Source organism: Coregonus lavaretus (assembly GCF_964263955.1).
Source record: "Coregonus lavaretus genome assembly, contig: HAP1_SCAFFOLD_4389, whole genome shotgun sequence".
Lineage (NCBI taxonomy): Eukaryota > Metazoa > Chordata > Actinopteri > Salmoniformes > Salmonidae > Coregonus > Coregonus lavaretus.
Window position 1 is genome coordinate 26,794 of NW_028166808.1, and position 14,933 is coordinate 41,726.

Genomic DNA, 14,933 nt, shown 5'->3' on the forward strand with positions numbered 1-14,933 from the left:
CTAATCTAGTGGTGTTGTCTAATATAGCTGTATGGCCTGTTGTCTAATCTAGTGGTGTTGTCTAATCTAGTTGTATGGCCTGTTGTCTAATCTAGTTGTATTGCCTGTTGTCTAATCTAGCTGTATGGCCTGTTGTCTAATCTAGTTGTATGGCCTGTTGTCTAATCTAGCGCTGTTGTTTAATCTAGCGCTGTCGTCTGTCTAATCTAGCGGTGTCGTCTGTCTAATCTAGCGGTGTCGTCTGTCTAATCTAATCTAGCGGTGTCGTCTGTCTAATCTAGCGCTGTCGTCTGTCTAATCTAGCGCTGTCGTCTGTCTAATCTAATCTAGCGCTGTCGTCTGTCTAATCTAGCGGTGTCGTCTGTCTAATCTAATCTAGCAGTGTCGTCTGTCTAATCTAATCTAGCGCTGTCGTCTGTCTAATCTAGCGGTGTCGTCTGTCTAATCTAATCTAGCGCTGTCGTCTGTCTAATCTAGCGGTGTCGTCTGTCTAATCTAATCTAGCGGTGTCGTCTGTCTAATCTAATCTAGCGGTGTCGTCTGTCTAATCTAGCGGTGTCGTCTGTCTAATCTAGCGGTGTCGTCTGTTGTGTTTCAGGACTACTGGAAGTGCTCGAAGTGTGAGGAGTTGAACCCTCCCCTGCCCCGTAACTGCAACCGCTGCTGGAAGCTAAGAAAGGAATGGTTTCCCCAGTCTGACAGCAACTCTGCTATCACCACCACCACCACCACCACGGCCCCCAACCTCAAACCTTTGTCCCCCAAGCCTTCCCCAGCCCCGACAGAGACAGACGAGACCGAGGCTGAAGGACTGGATGACCCAGACGGGAAGAGAGCCCGGTCGCCCCTTCCCCTCCTCAAAGACTCCCAGGAATTGGTGTCCGTCTCTGGCCCCGATTCCAAAGACTCAGCCTGCTCCTCCCAGCCCTCCACCTCTTCTTCTTCTTCCAGTGGTGTAGGATCAGGCTCGTCCTCTAGCGCCCCCTTCAGCCAGGAAGTGATGGCACCAGACCTGGAGCGCTTCAACAGCCAGGAGGCTCACCTCCCCGCCAGCTGCCTGGAGCCCTGCGTCATCTGTCAGACCAGGCCCAAGAACGGCTGCATTGTACACGGACGCACCGGACACCTCATTGCCTGTTACACCTGCGCCAAGAAACTGAAGAAGAGGAACAAGCTGTGTCCAGTCTGCAGGGAGCCCATCCAGTCCGTCGTCTTCATTTATCTCAGCTGAGGACGGCTATCGGCTAGACTGGCTGGCATCCCAAATAGAAGTCTATTCCCTATGTAGTGCACTACTTTCAACCATGGCCCATAGGGCTCCGGTCAAAAGTAGTGCACTATATAGGGAATAGGGTGCCATTCTCTGGTCTAAAGTAGTGCACTATATAGGGAATAGGGTGCCGTTTAGGATGTAACCTATAGCTACACCCACTCCCTGATCCAAAACACCATACCTCAGAATTAATAAATGTGTATATATGTTTCATTGTTTATTTGGAAGTGGTTTTATTTCTGAACGGTCTGAGTGTCTTGACTCTACCAAGCAAGGTGCCAGTTGTTGATTTGTGATGGATTTATAGTGATAATAATCTCCTGATGTGTTCTATCTAGGGTTTCAAATGGATCAAATTCTGTTAGCAGTGATATATTCACTTTATTTTATTAGTTTGATTTGAATAAAGTATGTCTATCAAAATAACACTTATATATTGGGAACTATGGTCGTTTTTGTTGTTTTATTTTTCACCTAGTCTTCCCTCTATCCTGCACAGATGATTTTGATAATGATAGTCTTATAATTGGATCTATAATGATATGGGGTAAATCTATGTGAAAGTCAACGTTCACCGGCAGAAAGAGACATTTGTTGTTTGTTGTTGCCGAGGGGACTACTTTTCATTAAATCTCAGCAAACATGCCCTATTCCCTTTATAGTGCACTACTATTGACCAGGGCCCTTGGGGTGCCATTTGGGCTGCACGCTTAACACTGAAGCGCTGCTACTTTCTCAAGTCTCAACCCGGGCAAGCCAACTGACTGAAGTTAAACATTTAAGGCTGTCGTTATGCCGTTGGAGCGCTGAAGAGACCTTTGAATGATATTAAAATCAGGTTTTGATTTGTGTGGGCTGACGTGTTTTTGGTTTGACGTGTTTCGGCGTACAATTGGCCCAGCGTCGTCCGGGTTTGGCCAGGGGTAGGCCGTCATTGTAAATAAGAATTTGTTCTTGTTAAATAAAGGTTAAATAATGAATGTGGTAATTTGCTCTTATGCTAATGATCTAACTTTTTACCTTTGTGTAAAGCGTTATTCCATTAACAATGTGTGATCTACATTACATATACACAAAAGTATGTGGACACTTTCACATTTGTGGATTCGGCCATTTCAGCCACACCCGTTGCTGACAGGTGTATACAAATCGAGCACACCGCCATGCAATCTCCATAAAAACAAACGTTGGCAGTAGAATGGCCTTACTGAAGAGCTCCGCGACTTTCAACGTGGCACCGTCACAGGATGCCACCTTTCCAACAAGTCAGTTCGCCATGCTAGAGCTGGCCTTGTCAACTGTAAGTGCTGTTATTGTGGAGTGGAAATGTCTAGGAGCAACAACGGCTCAGCCGCGAAGTGGTAGGCCACACAAGCTCACAGAACGGGACCGCCGAGTGCTGAAGCGCGTAGCGAGTAAAAATCGTCTGTCCTCGGTTGCATCACTCACTACCGAGTTCCAAACTGCCTCTGGAAGCAGCGTCAGAACAAGAACTGTTCGTCGGGAGTCTTCATGAAATGGGTTTCCATGGCCGAGCAGCCGCACACAAGCCTAAGATCACCAATGCCAAGCATCGCCTGGAGTGGTGTAAAGCTCGCCGCCATTGGACTCTGGAGCAGTGGAAACGCGTTCTCTGGAGTGATGAATCACGCTTCACCATCTGGCAGTCCGACGGACGAATCTGGGTTTGGCGGATGCCAGGAAAACGCTACCTGCCCACCTTGCAGAGTGCCTACTGTAAAGTTTGGTGGAGGAGGAATAATGGTCGGGGGCTGTTTTTCATGGTTCGGGCTAGGCCCCTTAGTTCCAGTGAAGGGAAATTGTAACGCTACGGCATACAATTACATTCTAGACGATTCTGTGCTTCTAACTTTGTGGCAACAGTTTGGGGAAGGCCCTTTCCTGTTTCAGCATGACAATGCCCCCGTGCACAAAGCGAGGTCCATACAGAAATGGTTTGTCGAGGTCGGTGTGGAAGAACTTGACTGGCCTGCACAGAGCCCTGACCTCAACCCCATCTAACACCTTTGGGATGATTTGGAACGCCGACTGTGAGCCAGGCCTAATCGCCCAACATCAGTGCCCGACCTCACTAATGCTTGTGGCTGAATGAAAACAAGTCCCCACAGCAATGTTCCAACATCTAGTGGAAAGTCTTCCCAGAAGAGTGGAGGCTGTTATAGCAGCAAAGGGGGGACCAACTCCATATTAATGCCATGATTATAGAATGAGATGTTCGACAAGCAGGTATCAACATACTTTTCATCGTTGTGCCAAAATGTCAATGTGTGACATTAGGTCTAAATTATTTCCATGTGTATTTCCAGAAATAGAGGTGAATAAACTTAGGCCAAACTTTGTTTATTGTATTTATTCAAATACCATTTAAACATTTAAAACTCTTATTCCATTTTCTTCATTTCACATAGGTCAAATCTGTGACATCAATTTCCCATTCAGTGTAATGGAGTTCAGTGTAATGGAGTTCAGTGTCATGGAGTTCAGCGTCATGGAGTTCAGCGTCATGGAGTTCAGCGTCATGGAGTTCAGCGTCATGGAGTTCAGCGTCATGGAGTTCAGCGTAATGGAGTTCAGCGTCATGGAGTTCAGCGTCATGGAGTTCAGCGTCATGGAGTTCAGCGTCATGGAGTTCAGCGTAATGGAGTTCAGCCTCATGGAGTTCAGCCTCATGGAGTTCAGCGTCATGGAGTTCAACGTCATGGAGTTCAGCCTCATGGAGTTCAGCATCATGGAGTTCAGCGTCATGGAGTTCAGCGTCATGGAGTTCAGCGTCATGGAGTTCAGCGTAATGGAGTTCAGCCTCATGGCGTTCAGCCTCATGGAGTTCAGCGTCATGGAGTTCAGCCTCATGGAGTTCAGCGTCATGGAGTTCAGCGTAATGGAGTTCAGCCTCATGGAGTTCAGCGTCATGGAGTTCAGCGTCATGGAGTTCAGCCTCATGGAGTTCAGCGTAATGGAGTTCAGCGTCATGGAGTTCAGCGTAATGGAGTTCAGCGTAATGGAGTTCAGCGTAATGGAGTTCAGCGTCATGGAGTTCAGCGTCATGGAGTTCAGCGTCATGGAGTTCAGCCTCATGGAGTTCAGCGTCATGGAGTTCAGCGTCATGGAGTTCAAATTAACACTTACAGTGGGGAGAACAAGTATTTGATACACTGCCGATTTTGCAGGTTTTCCTACTTACAAAGCATGTAGAGGTCTGTAATTTTTATCATCGGTACACTTCAACTGTGAGAGACGGAATCTAAAACAAAAATCCAGAAAATCACATTGTATGATTTTTAAGTAATTAATTAGCATTTTATTGCATGACATAAGTATTTGATACATCAGAAAAGCAGAACTTAATATTTGGTACAGAAACCTTTGTTTGCAATTACAGAGATCATACGTTTCCTGTAGGTCTTGACCAGGTTTGCACACACTGCAGCAGGGATTTTGGCCCACTCCTCCATACAGACCTTCTCCAGATCCTTCAGGTTTCGGGGCTGTCACTGGGCAATACAGACTTTCAGCTCCCTCCTAAGATTTTCTATTGTGTTCAGGTCTGGAGACTGGCTAGGCCACTCCAGGACCTTGAGATGCTTCTTACGGAGCCACTCCTTAGTTGCCCTGGCTGTGTGTTTCGGGTCGTTGTCATGCTGGAAGACCCAGCCACGACCCATCTTCAATGCTCTTACTGAGGGAAGGAGGTTGTTGGCCAAGATCTCGCGATACATGGCCCCATCCATCCTCCCCTCAATACGATGCAGTCGTCCTGTCCCCTTTGCAGAAAAGCATCCCCAAAGAATGATGTTTCATTTACATTTACATTTTAGTCATTTAGCAGACGCTCTTATCCAGAGCGAGTTTCCACCTCCATGCTTCACGGTTGGGATGGTGTTCTTGGGGTTGTACTCATCCTTCTTCTTCCTCCAAACACGGCGAGTGGAGTTTAGACCAAAAAGCTATATTTTTGTCTCATCAGACCACATGACCTTCTCCCATTCCTCCTCTGGATCATCCAGATGGTCATTGGCAAACTTCAGACGGGCCTGGACATGCGCTGGCTTGAGCAGGGGGACCTTGCGTGCGCTGCAGGATTTTAATCCATGACGGCGTAGTGTGTTACTAATGGTTTTCTTTGAGACTGTGGTCCCAGCTCTCTTCAGGTCATTGACCAGGTCCTGCCGTGTAGTTCTGGGCTGATCCCTCACCTTCCTCATGATCATTGATGCCCCACGAGGTGAGATCTTGCATGGAGCCCCAGACCATGCACAAAGTAGATGTCCTAACCGACTTGCCAAAACTATAGTTTGTTAACAAGACATTTGTGGAGTGGTTGAAAAATGAGTTTTAATGACTCCAACCTGAGTGTATGTAAACTTCTGACTTCAACTGTAAATAGTTTTGACGGTATGGAAAAACCATCCCGTGGCTATATACGGTATACCGACCAAGCCGACTATTCAGGCTACCTGGTACCCTTTTAAGACATTCCAAATGACAACAAATGTGTTGTGATAGATTGTGATCATAAAATATTTAAGATTTGAATGTCTAACATCCATAACGTTCATAATTCCTCTCTAAATAATGGAAATGACTTTTTGTGTTCAGCCAAACCTTCGAAATGGCTATCTATGTTTTGACATACAAACTCACATACTTTTTCTAATATGTTCAGTCTCCCCAAAAAGCTTGTCCATTTCATGTAACATCCATAACGTTTCTTATTAGCTTTGTCTCCAACATGCCAATATTGAGAAGTCTGCTTTCTTGGGTATACAGTGCATTCGGAAAGTATTCAGACCCCTTCACTCTTTCCACATTTTGTTACGTTACAGCCTTATTCTAAAATGGATTAAGTAGTTTTTTTCCGTCATCAATCTACACACAATACCCCATAATGACAAAGCAAAAACAGGTTGTAGAACTTGTTTGCAAATGTATTAATAATAATAATAACTTAAGTATCACATTTACATAAGTATTCAGAGCCTTTACTCAGTACTTTATTGAAGCACCTTTGGCAGCGATTACAGCCTCTAGTCTTCTTGGGTATGACGCTACAAGCTTGGCACACCTGTATTTGGGGAGTTTGTCCCATTCTTCTCTGCAGATCCTCTCAAGCTCTGTCAGGTTGGATGGGGCGCGTCGCTGCACAGCTATTTTCAGGTCTCTCCAGAGATGTTCGATGGGGTTCAAGTCCGGTCTCTGGCTGGGCCACTCAAGGACATTCAGAGATTTGTCCCGAAGTCGCTTGTGCATTGTCTTGGCTGTGTGCTTACGGTTGTTGTCCTGTTGGAAGTTGAACCTTCGCCCCAGTCGGAGGTCCTGAGCGCTCTGGAGCAGGTTTTCATCAAGGATCTCTCTGTACTTTGCTCCGTTCATCTTTCCCTCGATCCTGACTAGTCTCCCAGTCCCTGCCGCTGAAAACCTCCCCACAGCATGATGCTGCCACCACCATGCTTAACCGTAGGGATGGTGCCATGTTTCCTCCAGATGTGACGCTTGGCATTCAGGCCAATCTTGGTTTCATCAGAGCAGAGAATCTTGTTTCTCATGGTCTGAGAGTCCTTTAGGTGCCTTTTGGCAAACTCCAAGCGGGCTGTCATGTGCTTTTTACTGAGGAGTGGCTTCCGTCTGGCCACTCTACCATAAAGGCCTGATTGGTGGAGTGCTGTAGAGATGGTTGTCCTTCTGGAAGGTTCTCCCATCTCCACAGAGGAACTGGAGCTCTGTCAGAGTGACCATCGGGTTCTTGGTCACCTCCCTGACCAAGGCCCTTCTCCCCTGATTGCTCAGTTTGGCCGGGCAGCCAGCTCTAGAAAGAGTCTTGGTGGTTCCCAACTTCATCCATTTAAGAATGATGGAGGCCACTGTGTTTTTGAGGACCTTCAATGCTGCAGAATGTTTTGGTTACCCTTCCCCAGATCTGTACCTCGACACAATCCTGTCTTGGCAATCTACGGACAATTCCTTCTACCTCATTGCTTGGTTTTTGCTCTGACATGCACTGTCAACTGTGGGACCTTATATATAGACAGGTGTGTGCCTTTCCAAATCATGTCTAATCAATTGAATTTACTTCAGGTGGACTCCAATCAAGTTGTAGAAACATCTCAAGGATGAATAATGGAAACAGGATACACATGATCTCAATTTCGAGTCTCATAGCAAAGGGTCTGAATACTTATGTCAAAGTATTTCTGTTTATTATTTGTAATACATTTGCAAAAAATATGATGCTTTGTCAATATGGGGTATTGTGTGTAAATTGATGAGGAAAAAATAATGTAATCAATTTTAGAATAAGGCTGTAACGTAACAAAATGTGGAAAAAGGGAAGGGGTCTGAATACTTTCAGAATGCATTGCCGTACCCAAGGGGTACACAAGTTACATTTTATATTTTTTGTCCAATCTTTGAGTCATTAAAGTTGTGATTTTGTGTGCAAATGGAATGTCCGTAACGCTGGAGTTGCCCACATTTCAAAAACGTGACACGGGATATCACACACAAGTCAGACTTATTTCCATTGTGGGACCTAAATTCCATGGTGCAAAACATTACAACATAGATACATTACATACTGTAGATACAGATACATTACATAGATACAGATACATTACATACTGTAGACACAGATACATTATATACTGTAGATACAGATACATTATATACTGTAGATACAGATACATTACATAGATAGAGATACAGATACATTACATAGATACAGATACATTACATACTGTAGATACAGATACATTACATACTGTAGATACAGATACATTACATAGATAGAGATACATGACATACTGTGGATACAGATACATTACATACTGTAGATACAGATATATTACATAGATACAGATACATTACATACTGTAGATACAGATACATTGCATACTGTAGATACAGATACATTGCATACTGTAGATACAGATACATTGCATACTGTAGATACAGATACATTGCATACTGTAGATACAGATACATTGCATACTGTAGATACTGTAGATACAGATACATTACATAGATACAGATACATTACATACTGTAGATACAGAAACATTACATAGATACAGATACATTACATACTGTAGATACAGATACATTACATACTGTAGATACAGATATATTACATAGATACAGATACATTACATACTGTAGATACAGATATATTACATACTGTAGATACAGATACATTACATACTGTAGATACAGATACATTACATACTGTAGATACAGATACATTACCTACTGTAGATACAGATACATTACCTACTGTAGATACAGATACATTACCTACTGTAGATACAGATACATTACCTACTGTAGATACAGATACATTACCTACTGTAGATACAGATACATTACCTACTGTAGATACAGATACATTACATAGATACAGATACATTACATAGATACATTACATTACATAGATACAGATACATTACATAGATACAGATACATTACCTACTGTAGATACAGATACATTACCTACTGTAGATACAGATACATTACATACTGTAGATACAGATACATTACATAGATACAGATACATTACATAGATACATTACATAGATACAGATACATTACATAGATACAGATACATTACATAGATACAGATACATTACATAGATACAGATACAGATACATTACATACTGTAGATACAGATACATTACATACTGTAGATACAGATACATTACCTACTGTAGATACAGATACATTACATAGATACAGATACATTACATAGATACAGATACATTACATAGATACATATACATTACCTACTGTAGATACAGATACATTACCTACTGTAGATACAGATACATTACATACTGTAGATACAGATACATTACATAGATACAGATACATTACATAGATACAGATACATTACATAGATACAGATACATTACATAGATACAGATACATTACATAGATACAGATACATTACATAGATACAGATACATTACATAGATACAGATACAGATACATTACATACTGTAGATACAGATACATTACATACTGTAGATACAGATACATTACATAGATACAGATACATTACATAGATACAGATACATTACATAGATACAGATACATTACATAGATAGAGATACATTACATACTGTAGATACAGATACATTACATACTGTAGATACAGATATATTACATAGATACAGATACATTACATAGATACAGATACATTACATAGATACAGATACAGATATATTACATACTGTAGATACAGATACATTACATACTGTAGATACAGATACATTACATACTGTAGATACATATACATTACATACTGTAGATACAGATACATTACATACTGTAGATACAGATACATTACATACTGTAGATACAGATACATTACATACTGTAGATACATATACATTACCTACTGTAGATGCAGATACATTACATACTGTAGATACAGATACATTACATACAGTAGATACAGATACATTACATACTGTAGATACATATACATTACCTACTGTAGATGCAGATACATTACATACTGTAGATGCAGATACATTACCTACTGTAGATACAGATACATTACATAGATACAGATACATTACATAGATACAGATACATTACATAGATACAGATACATTACCTACTGTAGATACAGATACATTACCTACTGTAGATACAGATACATTACCTACTGTAGATACAGATACATTACCTACTGTAGATACAGATACATTACCTACTGTAGATACAGATACATTACATAGATACAGATACATTACATAGATACAGATACATTACATACTGTAGATACAGATACATTACATAGATACAGATACATTACATAGATACAGATACATTACATAGATACAGATACATTACATACTGTAGATACAGATACATACTGTAGTTACAGATACATCACATACTGTAGATGGACGCATTCTAATAATGACAAATCCCTATATTCTAATGACACCGTAATAATAAAGTTATTCCTATTCCTATAATTCCTATGAATCCCTATATTCTAATGACACCGTAATAACACTAATATAATCCCTATATGTAGGTTCTAGCAGACAACCTGGACAGGCCTCTATAATGTAATAGTTCTATCTTCATTCTCTCTCTCTCTATAGTCAGGGTCTAGCTGACGCCACAGTGATCGCTAAGGTAAACAGCTCTGTGTGGGACCTGGACCGACCTCTGGAGGAAGACTGTAGTCTGCAGCTACTCAAGTTTGATGACGAGGAGGCCAAAGCTGTAAGTACAACCTCCAGGTTAAATCCAAATAGCAACCTTTTAAAGACTTATAGGGCCCGTTTCTCCTGGGTTTAATCTATGTCCGGGAAACTGGCCCTATTAGTCTTTAAATTAATGCTATTTGGATTAAACCTTCTAGATAAAGACGCAAACTTTTGGTACCTAAAAATCACTAGCTAGGTTTGGTAAAATGTGAGATTATAAAATAATAGTGAAGACATCAGAACTATGAAATAACACATATGGAATCATGTAGGAACCAAAAAAGTGTTAAACAAATCAAAATATATTTTAGATTTGAGATTCTTCAAAGTAGCCACCCTTTGCCTTGACGACAGTTTTGCACACTCTTGGCATTCTCTCAACCAGCTTCATGAGGTAGTCACCTGGAATGCATTTCAATTAACAGGTGTGCCTTCTTAAAAGTTAATTTGTGGAATTTCTTTCCTCCTTAATTCGTTTGAGCCAATCAGTTATGTTGCGACAAGATAGGGGTGTTACCAAACCATCAAGCGCTATGATGAAACTGGCTCTCATGAGGACCGCCACAGGAAAGGAAGACCCAGAGTTACCTCTGCTGCAGAGGATAAGTTCATTAGAGTTACAAGCCTCAGAAATTGCAGCCCAAATAAATGCTTCACAGAGTTCAAGTAACAGACACATCTCAACATCACATGTTCAGAGGAGACTGTGTGAATCAGGCCTTCATGGTCGAATTGCTGCCAAGAAACCACTACTAAAGGACACCAATAAGAAGAAGAGACCTGCTTGGGCCAAGAAACACGAGCAATGGACATTAGACCGGTGGAAATCTGTCCTTTGGTCTGATGAGCCCAAATTTGAGATGTTTGGTTCAATCAGCCGTGTCTTTGTGAGACGCTGAGTAGGTGAACGGATGATCTCCGCATGGGCCGTTCCTACAGTGAAGCATGGAGGAAGAGGTGTGATGGTGTGGGGGTGCTTTGCTGGTGACACTGTCTGTGATTTATTTAGAATTCAAGGCACACTTAACCAGCATGGCTACAACAGCATTCTGCAGCGATACGCCATCCCATCTGGTTAGGGCTTAGTGGGACTATCATTTGTTTTTCAACAGGACAATGACCCAAAACCCACCTCCAAGCTGTGTAAGGGCTATTTTACCAAGAAGGAGAAGGAGAGTGATGGAGTGCTGCATCAGATGACCTGGCCTCCACAATCACCCGACCTCAACCCAATTGAGATGGTTTGGGATGAGTTGGACCGCAGAGTGAAGGAAAAGCAGCCAACAAGTGCTCGGCATATGTGGGAACTCCTTCAAGACTGTTGGAAAAGCATTCCAGGTGAAGCTGGTTGAGAGAATGCCAAGAGTGTGCAAAGCTGTCATCAAGACAAAGGGTGGCTTTTGAAGAATCTCAAATATAAAATATTTGTTTAACACTTTGGTTACTTCATGATTCCATATGTGTTATTTCATAGTTTTGATGTCTTCACTATTATTCTACAATGTAGAAAATAGTACAAATAAAGAAAAACCCTTGAATGAGTAGGTGTTCTAAAACTTTGACTGGTACTGTATCTTCTCCCTCTATCCTCCTCTCTCTTCCCTCTCTGTCCTCCCATCTCTGTCCTCCCATCTCTGTCCTCCCCTCTCTTCCCTCTGTCGTCCCCTCTCTGTCGTCCCCTCTCTGTCGTCCCCTCTCTGTCGTCTCCTCTCTGTCGTCTCCTCTCTGTCGTCTCCTCTCTGTCGTCCCCTCTCTGTCCTCCCCTCTCTGTCCTCCCATCTCTGTCGTCCCCTCTCTTCCCTCTCTCTCCCCCCTCTCTGTCCTCCCATCTCTGTCGTCCCCTCTCTTCCCTCTCTCTCCCCCCTCTCTGTCGTCCCCTCTCTTCCCTCTCTCTCCCCCCTCTCTGTCGTCCCCTCTCTTCCCTCTGTCGTCCCCTCTCTTCCCTCTGTCGTCCCCTCTCTTCCCTCTGTCGTCCCCTCTCTTCCCTCTGTCGTCCCCTCTCTTCCCTCTGTCGTCCCCTCTCTTCCCTCTGTCGTCCCCTCTCTTCCCTCTGTCGTCCCCTCTCTTCCCTCTGTCGTCCCCTCTCTTCCCTCTGTCGTCCCCTCTCTTCCCTCTGTCGTCCCCTCTCTTCCCTCTGTCGTCCCCTCTCTTCCCTCTGTCGTCCCCTCTCTTCCCTCTGTCGTCCCCTCGCTTCCCTCTCTGTCCTCCCCTCGCTTCCCTCTGTCTGTCCTCCCCTCGCTTCCCTCTGTCCTCCTCTTTCCCCTCTCTGTCCTCCTCTTTCCCCTCTCTGTCCTCCTCTCTCCCCTCTCTGTCCTCCTCTCTGCCCTCCTCTCTGTCCTCCTCTCTCCCCTCTCTGTCCTCCTCTCTCCCCTCCCCTCTCTCTCCTCCTCTCTCTCCCCTCTCTCTCCTCTCTCCTCCCCTCTCTCTCCTCTCTCCTCCCCTCTCTCTCCTCTCTCCTCCCCTCTCTCCCCTCCCCTCTCTGTCCTCCTCCCTGTCCTCATCTCTGTCCTCCTCTCTCCCCTCCCCTCTCTGTCCTCCTCTCTCCCCTCTCTGTCCTCCTCTCTCCCCTCCCCTCTCTGTCCTCCTCTCTCCCCTCCCCTCTCTGTCCTCCTCTCTCCCCTCCCCTCTCTGTCCTCCTCTCTCCCCTCCCCTCTCTGTCCTCCTCTCTCCCCTCTCTGTCCTCCTCTCTCCCCTCCCCTCTCTGTCCTCCTCTCTGTCCTCCTCTCTCCCCTCTCTGTCCTCCTCTCTCCCCTCCCCTCTGTCCTCCTCTCTCTCCTCCCCTCTCTCCCCTCCCCTCTCTGTCCTCCTCTCTCCCCTCCCCTCTCTCTCCTCCTCTCTCCCCTCTCTCCCCTCTCTCTCCTCCTCTCTCCCCTCTCTCTCCCCCTCTCTCCCCTCTATCCCCTCCCCTCTCTGTCCTCCTCTCTCCCCTCTCTGTCCTCCTCTCTGTCCTCCTCTCTCCCCTCTCTCTCCTCTCTCCCCTCCCCTCTCTCTCCTCTCTCCCCTCCCCTCTCTGTCCTCCTCTCTCCCCTCCCCTCTCTGTCCTCCTCTCTGTCCTCCTCTCTCCCCTCTCTGTCCTCCTCTCTGTCCTCCTCTCTCCCCTCTCTGTCCTCCTCTCTCCCCTCCCCTCTCTCTCCCCTCCCATCTCTCCCCTCTCTCTCCTCTCCCCTCTCTCCCCTCTCTCTCCTCTCTCCTCCCCTCTCTCCCCTCCCCTCTCTGTCCTCCTCTCTCCCCTCCCCTCTCTGTCCTCCTCTCTCCCCTCTCTCTCCTCCTCTCTCCCCTCTCTCTCCTCTCTCCTCCCCTCTCTCCCCTCTCTCCCCTCCCCTCTCTGTCCTCCTCTCTCCCCTCTCTGTCCTCCTCTCTGTCCTCCTCTCTCCCCTCTCTACTCCTCTCTCCCCTCCCCTCTCTGTCCTCCTCTCTCCCCTCTCTGTCCTCCTCTCTCCCCTCCCCTCTCTGTCCTCCTCTCTGTCCTCCTCTCTCCCCTCTCTCTCCTCCTCTCTCCCCTCCCCTCTCTCTCCTCTCTCCTCCCCTCTCTCCCCTCTCTCCCCTCCCCTCTCTGTCCTCCTCTCTCCCCTCCCCTCTCTGTCCTCCTCTCTCCCCTCCCCTCTCTGTCCTCCTCTCTCCCCTCCCCTCTCTGTCCTCCTCTCTCCCCTCCCCTCTCTGTCCTCCTCTCTCCCCTCTCTGTCCCCTCTCTGTCCTCCTCTCTCCCCTCTCTGTCCTCCTCTCTCCCCTCCCTGTCCTCCTCTCGCCCCTCTATCTCTCTGTCCTCCTGTCTCTTCCCTCTATCTCTCTGTCCTCCTGTCTCTCCCCTCCCCTCCCCTCTCTGTCCTCCTCTCTCCCCTCCCTGTCCTCCTCTCTCCCCTCCCCTCTCTGTCCTCCTCTCTCCCCTCCCCTCTCTCCCCTCCTCTCTCCCCTCTCTGTCCTCCTCTCTCCCCTCCCTGTCCTCCTCTCTCCCCTCCCCTCTCTGTCCTCCTCTCTCCCCTCCCCTCTCTGTCCTCCTCTCCCCCTCTATCTCTCTGTCCTCCTGTCTCTTCCCTCTATCCTCCCCTCCCCTCCCCTCCCCTCCCCTCCCCTCCCAGGTGTATTGGCACTCCAGTGCCCACATAATGGGTGAGGCGATGGAGAGGGTCTACGGAGGGTGTTTGTGTTATGGTCCGCCCATTGAGAACGGCTTCTACTACGACATGTTCCTGGACCAGGAGTGAGTAAGGCCTCGTCTCATTAGTCCGTTTCAGCCAGGTAAAGGCTTGTCTTATTGGTCTAGCTGGCCAACAGGGAAGGAGTAGTAAGCCTGAGCAGACCAGGAAGAATGTTCCAGTGTTTAGAAGTCAGGAAGAATGTTCCAGTGTTTAGAAGTCAAGAAGAATGTTCCAGTGTTTAGAAGTCAAGAAGAATGTTCCAGTGTTTAGAAGTCAAGAAGAAT

The 14,933-nt window shown here is 45.6% G+C and overlaps 1 protein-coding gene across 1 annotated transcript; it reads left to right on the forward strand.

The window, feature by feature from the left end:
• Positions 1-553: 553 nt before the first annotated feature.
• LOC311114285 (E3 ubiquitin-protein ligase Mdm2-like) lies at positions 554-2,253 on the forward strand (the record flags this gene model as incomplete). Its single annotated transcript, XM_084189540.1, has 1 exon — positions 554-2,253. A coding segment is annotated over one exon (678 nt), but the record flags the coding sequence as incomplete, so codon positions are not given.
• Between the last annotated feature and the right edge of the window lie 12,680 nt (positions 2,254-14,933).